The sequence below is a fragment of the Natator depressus genome, chromosome 2 (genome assembly GCF_965152275.1).
Source record: "Natator depressus isolate rNatDep1 chromosome 2, rNatDep2.hap1, whole genome shotgun sequence".
Lineage (NCBI taxonomy): Eukaryota > Metazoa > Chordata > Testudines > Cheloniidae > Natator > Natator depressus.
The window spans coordinates 221,878,609-221,893,888 of NC_134235.1; the positions used below are offsets into that span (position 1 = coordinate 221,878,609).

Genomic DNA, 15,280 nt, shown 5'->3' on the forward strand with positions numbered 1-15,280 from the left:
TGATTAATCGCATGATTAATCGTGATTATTTTTTTAATCACTTGACAGCCCTAATACGGATATCTTATTCTTTTTGTGAGCTGGAGATTGCAGTGTGCACTTGCAGGCCAAAGTCATGGCAAAGTGGGGTCTATATACTCAGAACCTATATGATGAACTAATGTATTTCTTTCTTCTCATGCTTTCCTCTACGATCCAGATATGTGTTTGCTGAGGGCCAGTATCTACAGGGAGAAGACCCTTATAGAAGACTCCCTGCAGCACAGCTACTTCTGCTTCCCACCTCCTTTGCCACATGTGACAGTGGCAACCCAGGATGATTGTTAGGTCTACAAGAGGGGATGGAAGTAGACAAGTGGTACCTGGAGACTCATGGCAAGGTAAAACAGAGATTGCTTGTTTATTTATTTGGGAGAAGCTCGAGTGTATTTGTATATTTTAACTGTATATCTGAATATACTAATGTTCTTCCACTTCTTTTCTCCTTTGGAGGGCAAGAATCTGATGGAGACTGCTTAGGTAGTTCCCAGGAGCTCGGGTCACTCACAGGTCACCCTAAGGTATTTAATTAATTAATTAATTTATTTATTACACCAATATTTATTGATTCAAGCATATTTCCAGGATTAAATATCTTAAAACTGATACATTCTTGGATAATTTTTCTCCTACTAGTTTCTTTTACAGGTGCGACGGGTGGCCCCCACTTTTTACTGTGCTTCGAGTTCACTGTTTTATACTGGAGTGTTATTATAAAGTTAGCTGTTAATATTTTAATGACATGCTGAATTCTCTTCAACTAACCATTCATAGTGTTTTCCAGCATCAATGAGACCAAATGAGTAAAGCCTCGGCTGCTCTTTGGTCTGCCCAGAGATGTGGGTATTTGTGGACTGAGTGTCCTGAAGGCAGTTTGCCTGATAGGTGGGTATAACATCATGGGGACTGAACTGAAAGGATCAGTTAACACTGGGATCATGTCAATGCCTTGTTTTCTATCCACATTAGTCCTGCCGTAGTATGAAAGAGGCATTACCCAAACTTGCTCAACAGTGGTGCAACAGTACCTGAACTGTTGAAGTAGCAACATTCAATTTCTCTGGCATAAACAGACCTTAGCATTGTACAGTAAATAATGAACAAGTGAAAGCAATATGAAAGAAATGGAAGTATGAGACGAAACAAAGGCATACAATGAAGAGAAGAGTTACATAATGTTCAGTTAAAAAAGTTAAACCATTTTTTCATAACTGGAATGCAAACCTGCTCCACTGCTGAATACAAGACCTATGGAATCTTGCTTTCCCAGGATTTGGTTAGACCGAGAAACGATTTTGCAACTGAAGACGTTGCATCATTTTAAGATTAACTTTCACTCCCTGGAAGTAAATTATTTATCCCCCCACAAATATAAAAGATTTTAGCCAAAAAGGGGAGTGTGGTTAGTTAATTACATCTCAAGTATTGTTCCCTTGAAGGATACATTTGTCTTAGTCATGGATTTAAATGGGATACTTTCAAGGAAATGGAATGTGAGGCCTATATAGTATATACAGTTTCACATACTTGCTATGTTCAGCAACTTTAAATGGGCTGAAAATTGAGTAAATTTTATCAATTGCTCATTTATAAATTACTCAAAGGGAGAAGAAATAGGAAGTTTAAAAAAAAATTCAGCTCTCCTATGAGAAGGACTGCATTCCTATTACACACTGCTCCTTGTAAATCATTTTGAAGTGCCAGTTCAAAAGGAGTTTCATAATTAAAGTATCTGATTGCAAAATGATGGCAGAGCATGGTGAGTTTATCAACCACTAATGTACTGTGAACATTTTGCAATGAACTTGTCATTTTAAAATGATGTTGATGTCTTTTCTAAGCTATTGACACCACAACACACTAGCAAACTCTAAACAAATGAATAATGTATCTTTTTGGATTAGTACTTAACAATGGTACAATCTACTGCTCTGAGGGACTACTCAGAATAGTCAGCACAAGGTACCAGTGTTTGCAAGATCAAGGCCTAGATTAACACTTGATTGAAAGGTTTCAGAGTAGCAGCCGTGTTAGTCTGTATTCGCAAAAAGAAAAGGAGGACTTGTGGCACCTTAGAGACTAACCAATTTATTTGAGCATAAGCTTTCGTGAGATGCATCTGATGAAGTGAGCTGTAGCTCACAAGGGCTTATGCTCAAATAAATTGGTTAGTCTCTAAGGTGCCACAAGTCCTCCTTTTCTTTTTACTTGATTGAAAGTTTAGTATATTAGTCTAGAAATAACATTTATATAAACTGTGAGCACCACACTCATTTCTGCAAGTCAACAAGAATAAAAATATTTTTCACTACGTCTAGGTCGACTACAACTACAAGGAGTTACCAATGACATTTACAAATAAGGATACGAAAATAACATTCATATTAACTAGTTTATTTTTATAACTCTTATTGAAACATGACAGTATCTCTTTTCTTTGATTACTTGAACATGATATAAAATTCACAGGATTTTTTATTTATTGTTTTGTTTTTGAACCTGCCAAGAACACTATAGTCCTCTTGGAAAGCAATTTCCAAGCAGAGAGAGATGCTGAAAATTAGATTATACAAACCTTGGACAGCAATGTAAATTATACTTATTCTGCTTTGATTTTTAATAATCAACAGTTTGGGGCACTTTATGTAGGGGTGAAAAAAAATCAGTAATCAAAGAATAAAAGATGCCATTTTTAACATTCCACAAAGAAAGAAGAAGGACTCAAACCTGCTGCAAAACAATGAAATGTTCTGACTAATGGAATAATGGGTGATGGAACAGGTAGAAATCTGAAAATGCGACAGAAAAGCAGACCTCTTCTTAGAACTAGATGCTGAATTTGTGCTGACTCCAGGAGGCATGTCGCTATAAAAAGAGTCGGCCTCTCCAGGCTTTTTTACATAATCTCCCTGTGGTATTTGTCTAAAGCATAATAAACATTTTAAAGTTAGAAAACAAGACATGCACACATAAATATTAGTTTAGGAGAAAGAGGAAGAGATAACACTCTACAGGAGGAAACTGTTATACCACACACAATAAGAATATTAATAAACACCTCAGACTTGAAAGAGAAGTCCTTCATATTTTTGAGAATTCAGAAATGCAAGGTCAGAGGTTTAACTCAGAGAAACCTGCCTTTTAACTGAAAAAATCTGGCTGAGATTTTCAAAAGTCACGAGTTAGTTTTGGATGCCTCAGGTTTTGGATAATCAATTTCGGATGTCTTCAAGAGGCCTGGGTACAGGTGCTGCAGCCTGCAAAGGATAGTCAGCAACTGGGCATATGGCTCTTCAGGGCAGAGACTAAAAGGAAGTAGAAGCTGGGTCAAAAGGGCGCTAAGGGAAAGGGTTGTGTATTCTCCCTTCCTGGCTGGTTAACGCAGGGAAAGCTTCTGGGGAATTAATGCTCAGTGTTTTTCAGTTGCTTTGGTTTTTGTGTTTGAACCAAATGAATGAACAAACCCCAAAGAAAGAGTCTTAAAAGGGCTTGGAGCTTTATTTCCATTCCCTAGCTGGTGAAACTGCCAATCAGTCTGCATACCCATTCTCTGAAAATCAGGCCTCTTTAAGGTGTCTCCAATAAGGACACCCAAAATCGCTGTTTGAAAATCTTGACCTTCATCTCAAACAAGGTTCACTTTAAAGCCCTCTAGCACTCTAGAAGCATAAACTGCAAGTCCAGAATTGTATTTTTAAAGCAAATGTAGTGCTTGTGAAAGGGATTAGGTTGTTTGGTCAGACAGAGAATTAACTATGGCAACTCAGTTTTAGTAGGATTTACTCCTGGATCTCCAAGTGGGTTTAAAATGCACATTTTTTTCCCTCTGAAAGACAGATGACAACATGATGCTGACTTCCTTTAATTTGCACTGACTTCCACTTGCTAAAGGTACTGGTTTGAAGGATTTCATCATCTGCTTGCTTGAATGACAGCTCCTAGTTTCGAGTTATCCCGTGGAGCTGCTGCAGCTTTACAGTTCACTGTGTCAGAAGTTCACACAAGGGGGATTTTGGACTACAGCAGCAGAACTTATTTTGTTCTGAGCTCCTGTGTGCCGGCTGAGGTTTTTTTAAGTACAGTGTTACTTGGCTGCCGTATAGTAAAGTCACTATCTTGAAATATTCATCTGAGCACCTCACTTCAAATGTAAATCATTACTAGGGTGTTCCCTTTAGGCTTAAATTTTAACTTTTAATTCTTTTCCATTTTGTCAACAATCAGTCTCTGAGTAAGTATTACTCATGAGATTGCTTGAAGAAGAAGAGTGACAGGAAAGACAAAGACAAGCTGCTAGCCCAGAAGTATTATAGGGTTTATTATATAATCTTTTCACCCTTTTAGATCATGCCTTCTGTTCTGTGTTCCTTCTGTCATTCATCCAAGACTTGTTTCTGTTCTGATTAAACAACCTTTTCAATTATCAGAGGGGCAGCCGTGTTAGTCTGGATCTGGAAAAGCGGCAAAGAGTCCTGTGGCACCTTATAGACTAACAGACGTATTGGAGCATAAGCCTGCGTGGGTGAATACCCACTTCGTCAGATGCATGTATCGTATTCACTCACGAAAACTTATGCTCCAATTCGTCTGTTAGTCTATAAGGTGCCACAGGACTCTGAACCTTTTCAATGTTTGCAATTAGAAGCAAATTATTTGCAAAGAGATTAAAATATTCCATGTTTCTGAAGCACACCAATTTATCAAAATATATAATCACATCCCACTCATCCCTTTAGCCATGATTTGAGGAAAAAGTTCCAATTTATGAACAACCGATCCCACTTTTCCTCTGATAGTGAATTTATAACCATCGGTTATCACTGTCCTTTGCAGATAATTCTCGCAGGTCAAAAATGTCTCCCTAATTCAAATGGATAACTTGTCTGTTCCTTTAATCATTAGCAGAAGATGCCCAGTTCAATATATATATAGTCACTATATCTGAAAATGTAGAAAACTTCCCAAGGTGTTTGTTTCTGTTTGTCACCATTAATAAAAATGCTCATTAACCAGAAGGCTGACTTTCACTTCAGTTTTCAGAAATATAGACTGTGTCCTCCTACAGAACTTGACTCTGTTAAGATTTCCCTCACTTCCAGATTTAAATTTCAAAAGCTCCTTATATGTTTAAAATATATGATCATACGCCAAAAGGCTCACAGACGGTAATCTTTTTGGTTCCTTTAATTCCATACTGAGTCTCACTTGTAGTCTCAATCTTCATACACCCCAGGAATATTTCAGAGGCAAACTTATTGTGATTTGTGGGTATCGCTATAGAGTTTAATGGTTCTGCAGTCTACTACTTAACAAATTGTCACTCTTTGATCAAACTAATGTTTTTTTTCATATCTTTGTGCATTTCAGGCTATCTCAGTCGATAGAACCATTGACATTTTACTCCTTTCAGTTTTTTACATTTGACTTGTTTCAGTTTCTTTGCTCCATCAAATTGTAATCCTTATGTAACACTGGCATGCAGACTGATGATTTGTTTTCATTTTGGATTAAGAGCTAACACTAACTAATTCCAATGAGGGCTTTCCAGTCGACCCTCTTGTATTTTTCTCATCTACTGAATCCTTGCTTATATATTTTCATAACTATTTCTTCAGATATCAGACTATAGGATTTCCTCTTCCTACATTAATGAGGTTTGGTTGCTAGGCATCACTGGCTGTTTCATCATTTCCAACAAGTCTTCGCCTATACTAGTTTCCATCCTGAACCTTGGAATGGAAACTGCACACAGAATGTGTGTACACATTTATAGCTTTCCTTCTCACTTAATAAACTTCTTGGGTGATGGAACCTAAAAGTTCACCAAGAATATATTAAAATTGATATTTTAGATTCTCTTAATCCTCTCATGCTAATTTTGCACTGGTATAGGCTGGGTTTCTTTGATATTTTCAAGATTTAAGTTGCCCTATCCTCTGCCAATATAGTTGTATCTCCAATCAAATGGCTTTAAGGCCAACTCATTCTGCACATAACAGATATGTAGGGAAAGAGTCAACATGGCTTTTGTACAGGGAAATCATGCCTCAACAGTCTATTAGAATTCTCTGAGGGAGTCAACAAGCATGTGGACAAGGGTCAATATAGCAAAATTGGACTTCCAGAAAGCCATTGACAGGGTCCCTCACCAAAGGCTCTGAAGCAAAGTAAGCAGTCGTGGGATAAGAGGAAAGTTCCTTGCATGAATCAGTAACTGGTTAAAAGATTAGAAACAAGGGTAGGAATAAATGATCAGGTTTCATAATAGAGAGAGGTAAATAGCATGGTCCCTTAAGGAGCTGTACTGGGATCTGTGCTGTTCAAATACTCATAAATAATCTGTGAAAGGGGGTGAACAGTGAGGTAGCAAAATCTGCAGATGATACAAAATTACTCAAGATAGTTAAGTCCAAAGCAGACTGCGAAGAGTTACAAAGGGATCTCACAAAACTGTTTGGGCACCAAAATGGCTGATAAAATTCAGTGTTGATAAATGCAAAGTAATGCACATTGGGAACATTATCCGAACCATACATACATTGAGTCTAAATTAGCTGTTACCACTCAAGAGAGATCTTGGAGTCATTGTTGAAAGTTCTCTGAAAACATCCACTCAATGTGCAGCAGCAATTGTAAAAGCTAACAGAATACTAGGAACCATTAGAAAAGGGAAAGATAATAAAACAGAAAATATTGTAATGATGATGTACAAATCACTGATATGCCCTCACCTTGAATACTGCGTTTCAAAAAAGAAATATTAGAATGGAAGAGGTGCAGAGAAGGGCAAATGATTAGGGGTATGGAAAAGCTTCCATATGCAGAGAGATTAAGAAGACTGTGACTGTTCATCTTAGAAAAGAGATGACTAAGGGGGGGGATATGATAGAGATCCCTAAACTCGTGAATGGTGTGGAGAAAGTAAGTATTATTTACCCCTTCACATAATGGAAGAACGAGGGTTCATCTGATGAAATTAATAGGTGGCAGGTTTAAAACAAAAATAAGGACGTACTTCATGCAATGCACAGTCAACCTGTGGAACTTATGCTGGGGATGTTGTGAAGGCCAAAAGTATAACTGGGTTCAAAGAAGAAATAGCTAAGTTCATGAAGAATAGGTCCATTAATGGCTCTTAGCCAAGATGGTCAGGGATGCAATGCTACGCTCCACATGTTCCTAAACCTTCATGTGCTTGAAGCATCTGGCACTGGCCACTTTCAGAGACAGTATACTGGGCTAGATGGACCACTGGTCTGACCCAGTATGGTCTTTCTTATGTTCTTATGATAAGAGACTCCCACACACCAGTCTTCCATCATCCCTCTGCTGTACCGATACAGCTGCGCCGCTGCAGCGTGTCTAGTGAAGACGCTCTATGGCAATGGGAGAGAGCGCTCCCATCGGCATAATAAAACTACCTCTGCAAGTGACAGAAGCTATGTCAGCGGCAGAAGCTCTCCCACTGACATAGCGCTGTGCACACTAGTGCATACGTCGGTGTAACTTATGTTGCTCAGAGGAGTGGTTTTTTTCACACCCCTGAGCAACATAAGTTATGCCAACATAGACTGTAGTGTAGACATAGCCTAAACAAATCTGCATTTGGCAGGACCTTGCTGCTACACGCCAAGCATTCTAAGTGAGAGAGAGAGAGAGAGAGTACTACAAAGGTAGAGGGCATGGAGTGCAAGTTCAGCAGGTGGCAGCAGCCAATATAGCAGTATCTTGGACCAAGACAGTGTAATAGCTGCATTAAACAGGAGGGGATTGGTTGGTGGGGGAAGGCAAAAGAATAATCAGTGAGCAACTCTCTCTTTGGGTCTGATCTTCCACACTGAAGCCTATTTGAGTTTGGCCTTTGACTTGAATGAGTGCAGGATCAGGCCCTTGCAGTTAGGGATAGGAGGGTAGCAGGGTAGGTGGAAGGAAGCACAGTTTGGGGGACGGAGTGGGTTCTTCCTGGAATGAACAGCTGGACCTTGGTTCGTGGGAAGAGTGATTCAATTAGTTTTACATTGCTTATCTGAATCAATGTGAATCTTTGAACAGATCAGCATTTGGTTTAGACAGTGGAGCAGATTGTGTCACATTTTTCCAAACTGGCTCATACATCCTCACTGCTGATTCTGAACTCATACTAGTTTTACACTGGTGTAACTCCAGTGACTTCAATAGAGTTGCTCCTGATTTATATCCGTGTGAACTAGTCCTGGAACTGTATTCTCATCTTGGTATATTCTCATACATATTAACCCATTTTTATCTAAATCCAATTTTATGGATCCTCCTTGTTCTGAAGTGCATTATCCTGAGTTCCAGGTTGTATATAAAACATAACTCAAATATAAACTTGCAGGATATATATGAGACTATTTGAGTTGTAACAGCAACATGGACTTTAACATCTATCTCTGTCATTGAAATTATTTTCTTCAAATTTATCTATGAATTTAATTTAACTAAAATGTATTTAATTTAAAGGTATAACTACAGGAATGAATTTGGTTTGGATAATTTAATGTACATCAGGTTCACATTACTGCTCACTCCTCTTGGACCTCAAGAACATTTTAATCTCTAAAAGCATATTTGGTTTTTGCTCTACTTTTATCTTTAATTTTTTTTCTATATTTTCCTGTTCTTATTGGATGAAATACTGGCCCCACTTAAGTCAATGGGTGTTGTGCCATTGACGTCAATGGGGCCAGGATTTTAGCCATTGTGTTTTAAGTGTTCACAGCATTTTCAGATATTTCAGGTAAGTACTCCTTTATAAAATCATAAGCTAATTTAAGGCAGTGGTTTCTGATCTTTTTTCATTTGCAGACCCCTAACATTTTCAAATGGAGGTGCGGACCTCTTTGGAAATTTTAGACATAGTCTTTTGACCCCTAGGACCTGCAGACCACAGGTTGAAAACCACTGATTTAAGGAAACATTGAAATATGACAATTCATTATCCATAGGTGCTCTCCACAAAATTCACATCATCGCAAAAATGGAAAAAGACAGAAATAATCATCATTTAAAGCCTTCCTAAGGGATGTATTCACTTTACTTTTATCACATACCTCTGTCTCCGATAGTTTCTTTCCATAGAAAAGAAGAGAAAGAAATAAGAATGAATTACCAATGTGTATATATTAGGGAGAATGTGGCTGTATTCAACAGCATAAACAACAAGTAAATATAAAAGCAATGTAGGCCAAAGTGAAATTTTGATTCTTGATGATTCCTAAATAAATCACTTTTGGAAAAGAGAACAGCTGTATTAGTTCAAAACAAATCTGTAGGTTTATATTCAGATTGGACTGTTAGCGTCTCTAGGATATGCAGTGCAATGTTTTATCAGTATCTGAAACATGCTTATTAAGTCTGGGAACATTTGGAAACCTTAGTTCTGTTTTTCAATACATATTTCTGTATTACTAGGAAAATTCACTAAATTACTGCCTAATCATACCCCAAAACATGCATAAAGTTTTGAAGCTGTATTTCAAAGAGGGATTCAGATCTTCAGGTACTGCCAAAATCAGTGGGTGGTAATGCAAAAGTGGCTTAAAGCTGTCCTTTTATTAACCTAATCCTCATAGTATTCTATGCATGCCTTTCTCCTTGCACTGTACAAGAGCAGCTCTCAACTCCCCTAATTTACATGGCACAGGGACCTGAAATTATAAAAATAGCTGGAGTATGTTCAGTGTAGCCAGGTTCTCATCCAAGAAAGGGCATAACCTCCTGGCATGTTCTTGCATTTAGATATAGGGCATTCCAAATACTTAAGTCAAGTATTTAATCATACTGGCATCATAAGAACATAAGAATGGCCCTACTGGGTCAGACCAAAGGTCCATCTAGCCCAGTAACCGGTCTTCCGACAGTGGTCAGTGCCAGGTGCCCCAGAGGGAATGAACAGAACAGGTAATCATCAAGTGATCCATCCCCTGTCGCTCATTCCCAGCTTCTGGCAAACAGTGGGACTATACAGTATAACTAGGAACAGCCCTGGCCCAATATTCTGAATCATTTCGGTATTATCCAAGTAATGGTATTTGAATAGTCGAGCTTGGTTTCCTTTGTCAATATTCCACATACAGGGGGTTGTAGCCATTCCATTTAAATCCAAATGCTGCTGACTTTTTTCTAAAAGCAGATGCATTAAATCTTAACTTAATATCTGCAAAAACACTAAAATGTTTTGTTTACAGAAGAACTTCAGCACAGAAACAAAACTGAAAAAAAAGAACATTAATACTGAAAGAAATGGACGTGGCCATTTTGGCCCTGATTCAGCAAAACACTTAGGGCCAGATCCTCAGATAATATAAACCAGATATCAGCTGAGAATCTGAAACTTAATCGTGTGCTTCAATCCCATCCCCATTCAACAAACCACTTAAGCACAAGCTCACATTTGGTATTAAGTTAATGGGAATTAAGCATGTCCTTAAACTTAAGCTTGTCCTTAAATGCTTTGCTTACACAGAGGTTATCTTTCTAAATTCCCTTGACCATTAATAGAGATAATTCAGTTTCTATTTGATCAGCCACCCTAAATTTGTATAATTTTCAATATTCTTGCTTTATTACTTCATATTGTAAACAGCTATCCACTGAACATATATACGTATTTTCAAATTTATTAAAAATTGCACATTATACTTACTTGTAACCCCATCCAGTTATTCCTAAAACGAGAGCCAACACTAAAATGGTGCCAGCAATAGCCCCTACTATTATATTTGTACTAACAACACCTGGGGAAAAGTGAAAGACAAAAAACAAAATATACAGAAATTTAAAAATAAAAATATACAAAGCAGTTAAAGCACTGATCTAGAGATTTGTTTGAGCAACTAGATCTGTGCTAAATAATTTAAAACAGTGCTAGAGTCGTGTAAATAGCATTAATATGTTTAACAAGGGACTTTTAAAATGAGAAGCCATTGAATGTTGACCATGTAAAAGAAAATGAATTGAATTAATTGATTTCCAAATCATGTTATAACTTCTGGAAGTAAATTAATCATAAAAAAAAATCAATTAAAAAAATAATACAAAGCCACTAGAAACACTTGCAATGTCTATGGAACCATATGTATGAGTCTGTGTGAAAGTATAAGAACATTGATTCTGTGATTAAAACACGAATGTTCAGTCAAATTTGATCATTCAATGGGCTGAACATTCTTAGCTTTCTAAATTTAAATAGGGGGTATCTCATATAATGAAATAGGATCTGTAATAAGATAAAATATCTTTATATCTGTATTGGAGGGGCAGGACAAGAGGACAAAAAGACTTAGAAACTCATTTTAAAATGTTCAACTTAAATTAAAAATACAGACATGTTGATACTCTGTATAACATTTATACAATATGTTGAGGCTCTCTTTATTTGGTATAGAAGATTTCTTGTTCTCAGTTCAGAGATTAAGACTTTCTGTTTCTCATTATGATCATCGAGCTCAGTGCTTCCCTTTCCAAAAGGTGATGTCCAAATACAAACCTCCAAGTGCCATATAAAGATATAAAAGTTGCCCCATATGCATATTTCTTCAGTTATTTATAAGTAGTGCTTATAAATATGCTGTAAATATGTACAATGAAATCTACATTAAGTGATCTCTCAATGAACAAATAAAAAGTGAGGTGTGAAGGGAGAGTGTCTTTTGATAGAGGCAAATGATAATTTTACTTTAAAAGCTGAAGGGAATCCTATATGAGATTTAATCATACTTATTATATGATGTCATACATTATTTTCATTATTTATATAATACTTAAAATATAAATACATAATAAAAACAGACTTTCACTATACAAAGGAATATTTGTAGACAAAATATCTATCTGACTGTTACTCTCGACAGAGGGCTTGTTTACATGGGAAAGTTTTATCAGTTATACCAGTATAATTATACTGCTATAGTCAGACTACTATAATTCCCCTTGGGACATTCTCATTCTCAAGTAAGAATGCCTTTTTCAGTGTAGTTTATGTTGCTTAGGAAGGGGTTTAAGCTACACTGAAAAAGTCATTCTTCTTTCAGAATAAGAGTGTCCACCTGGGCAGTTATACTGGTGTAGATATAAAGGTTTAAATTCACATTTCAGCTTTTACCAATATAACTTTCTTATGTAGACAAGCTCAGAGATGAAATAAAAAAAGTGTTTACATAAATCACTTATTAAATCTGAAAGTGTACATTCTGTCACGTGTGCACATGTTATGCACAGATATTATATTTTATATGATGTGAATGTATGCAACCAGAGGCCATGTTTTGAACATTTGGCCCTGGAGAATAAGACAAAAATATAAGCAGTGCTTCCCCTTTTATCTGATAATAGGGGGGGAGGGGGTGCGGGTACTGGTAAAATTCTGCTAATCTTAACCAGGAATAATTCCGTTTATTTTAATAGGTTCATTCACATGAGTGAGGCAAGCAAGATGCACCTGGATTCACTTCTAGAACCCACATGGCACTCTTATGAATTCTACAGCAGTCACGTTGTGCAGATCCAGTTGTAGGATTGAGCCATTTTTAGACCATTTGTTTTGCTTTGTTTTTTTTTTAAAGAAAGAGATCAGGCTGTCTAGGACAGTGCTACTCAAAGTGGTGGTCCGTGGACTGGTGCTGATCCGTGAGCCATCGGCTGCCAGTCTGCGCACACATTGGAAAAAAAAATTGCCGGTCCCCCACATCAGATAGCTTGAGAAGCACTGGTCTAGGATATTGCTATATGCTAAGTGAAGGAGTAGCTGATCTAGCTTTGGTTGCTGGACATTCCCCCAAACCAAAGACTAGCCTCTACAATTTGTCATTTATTAAAGTATTACCACAAATATATGCATTACACACCTTTGCCTGCCATTTCTTTATCAAAAATTGAAGCATCTTTGTAAGCGGTGCTGCAGTCATCTCCTACCCAGAATCGATCACAGACACACTTGATTTCATTGCTGCAAACCTGCAGTTCAAAACGTAACCCAGAATAAAAATCACAAAATGAAATTTTTTCTCCATTATTTAGACTATGAGATAGGTAGAGATGTGTGGAACTGGTAAAAAATTGCCTGCAAAGTTCGGTACAATATTTTTGTTCTTTCATTTTGGGAGACTGTGTCCCTCAGATTTCAGTTTTCTTTTAAAATAGATTAAATTGATAATTTCACATCAAAAACTGAGTTTCAGCACAGTAGAAATAGGAGCTATCAAGGAGTATGTTATGGCTCCCTTGGGGCAGGGCAGGTTTGAGCAGTCTGGGGATCGCTTTAAACTATGACAGGGACCAAGGGACTCTATGCCATCTTGGAATAGCCAGAACTCAGGGCACTCCAGCAACTCCAGTCTCTAGCCCAGCACAGGAACCAAATACAGTAGCTGTGAACTGGCCAAGGACTCCCCACTCTGGGGGAATTCTCATCTGATAAGATCCAGCTGTATTATGGACCTTTTGTGCAATACAAAGGTCCAGAATATGACAGACAATCGAAACTGGACCTATATATTTTAAAGTTTCCCAGAGCATGGTATTAAGTCCTTTAAATTCATATGAGGAAAGATGAAGCAAGTTGGAAGAAGTGATGAAAATGAAGTAATTTATATAACTTTTGTAATAATAGTATGTACACTGACTGTAATAGATAGCTCAGACTGCCTTGACTCTGATGTACTCACCACCTTTATAATTGACACACAATCTTTAAAAGCATATCTAGAAAATTAACTTGTATTAACTTGTAACAATTCAGGTTACTTTAATAAAAATTATTTACCTTGTAACATAAATGCATAAACTTGGAAGCATTCAATAAAGGCAGCAGAAATGTGAAACTCAAGACTAAAAAACATGAAAACATACTCCATGTCCTGAACAAATTTTGTCATCTGTAGTGCCTGGGCAGATGCTGAAGTTGAAGGAATCAGTGGGGAGACATCTGCGCTCAAAACACATCATCTCTGGGCCACATGGTGTTCCATCCTCAACGTAGCCTAGGTCTGTCTCTTCATCTAGCTTAACATGTCCACCACTACAAAACAAACAAAGAGCCACAATAAATTTGTGCACTGCTTTCGACATAAGACTGTTCAATACACTGGATTCTTGGGTGGCACATTCATTTTTGTTTGTGTCGTTTTAATGTGCAGAAACTAGGCAGAATCCATAAAAAATATTGGGGAGGATATGGGTTTTTTGTCAGCAGCCCTAATAAAAAACAAAGATATTATATTTCTACCGTAGACATGCTGCCCAAAAAAACCTTTTAAAATACTCAGATTAAACATACCTAACTTCTGGAGGCTGATATTCTCTATTTAGCCATAGAATAAACGCAGGAAGCAGCAAGGCAAGCTTCCCCAAAATGGCATTATAATGTGCCTCAATCCAAATCTGGAAGGAGCACTGGCAGGGGTCAGACTGAAGTTCAATTTACATCAGTTTTTGTTTTGTTTTTAATAACAGCAGTTGCTTCTCACTTAGGAAGGAGTTTGCTGACATTTCCATAGCAGAGGAATTTGGAGGGCAATATCATCTCTGTTCTATTTTATAGGGTTTTAAGAATTACCTGCAGTTGTAGGATTTCCCCAGCTGTATGACTGAAGATGTGATTTCACCATCAAGTTCTCCAAGTCTTGGGACATTAGAGATATTGGAACACAGAAGATAACCACATAGCACATCCCTGTTTTGAGGGGTTAAATAGACATTCACTCAGAAAAAGAATCCAATAAAAATGGTTTACACTTATATAAAAAAAAAGGTTTTTTGTTTTTTCACATGTGCTCGTAACTGGTACACAGCCCATCAGAATGGCAGACCACCACTTATTTCTCCCTCACTTACGTTAAGTACTCAAGTCCAATATCACAGACAAAAGGGACCATAATTCTCTATGTTCCCATCCTCAAGAAAATTTTCTCTGCTTATCTGCTTTACGTATTTTCCTGTTATCTTTCTTTGCTATTGCAAATACCTCAGTGACCAGACTCTTTGAGCCTGAGGTCTTGTCTACACATGAAGGTTTTATCATTTTAACTATACCAGTACAATCCCCCTAATGCGGATGCGGTTATCCTGGTATAAAACTGCTTATACTGATATAGCTATTCCCATACAGGAAGGGGAATAACCTAGACCACTATAATACATCTTTATACCAGTGTAACTGTGGGCTTGGCAATGCTTACATTTTATAGCGCTCTAACTTGCTGGCTCAGGGTGTGAAAAA

General features: G+C 37.4%; 1 protein-coding gene across 8 annotated transcripts in view; it reads right to left on the reverse strand.

Annotated features, from left to right (window-relative positions):
* The window catches only part of ADAM22 (ADAM metallopeptidase domain 22), a 192,118-nt gene that overhangs the window by 24,964 nt on the left and 151,874 nt on the right, over positions 1-15,280 (reverse strand). For 4 of the 8 annotated variants that reach the window (XM_074945969.1, XM_074945967.1, XM_074945966.1 and 1 more), the window contains exons 22-27: positions 14,618-14,734; positions 13,912-14,080; positions 12,909-13,017; positions 10,709-10,799; positions 9,114-9,131; positions 2,854-2,961 (exon numbers count right to left, since the gene is read on the reverse strand). In XM_074945969.1, coding sequence (XP_074802070.1) covers positions 2,854-2,961; positions 9,114-9,131; positions 10,709-10,799; positions 12,909-13,017; positions 13,912-14,080; positions 14,618-14,734 — 612 coding nt within the window. The remainder of the gene's footprint in view (positions 1-2,853; positions 2,962-9,113; positions 9,132-10,708; positions 10,800-12,908; positions 13,018-13,911; positions 14,081-14,617; positions 14,735-15,280) is intronic. The other 4 variants (XM_074945972.1, XM_074945971.1, XM_074945973.1 and 1 more) reach the window with 2 other exon arrangements.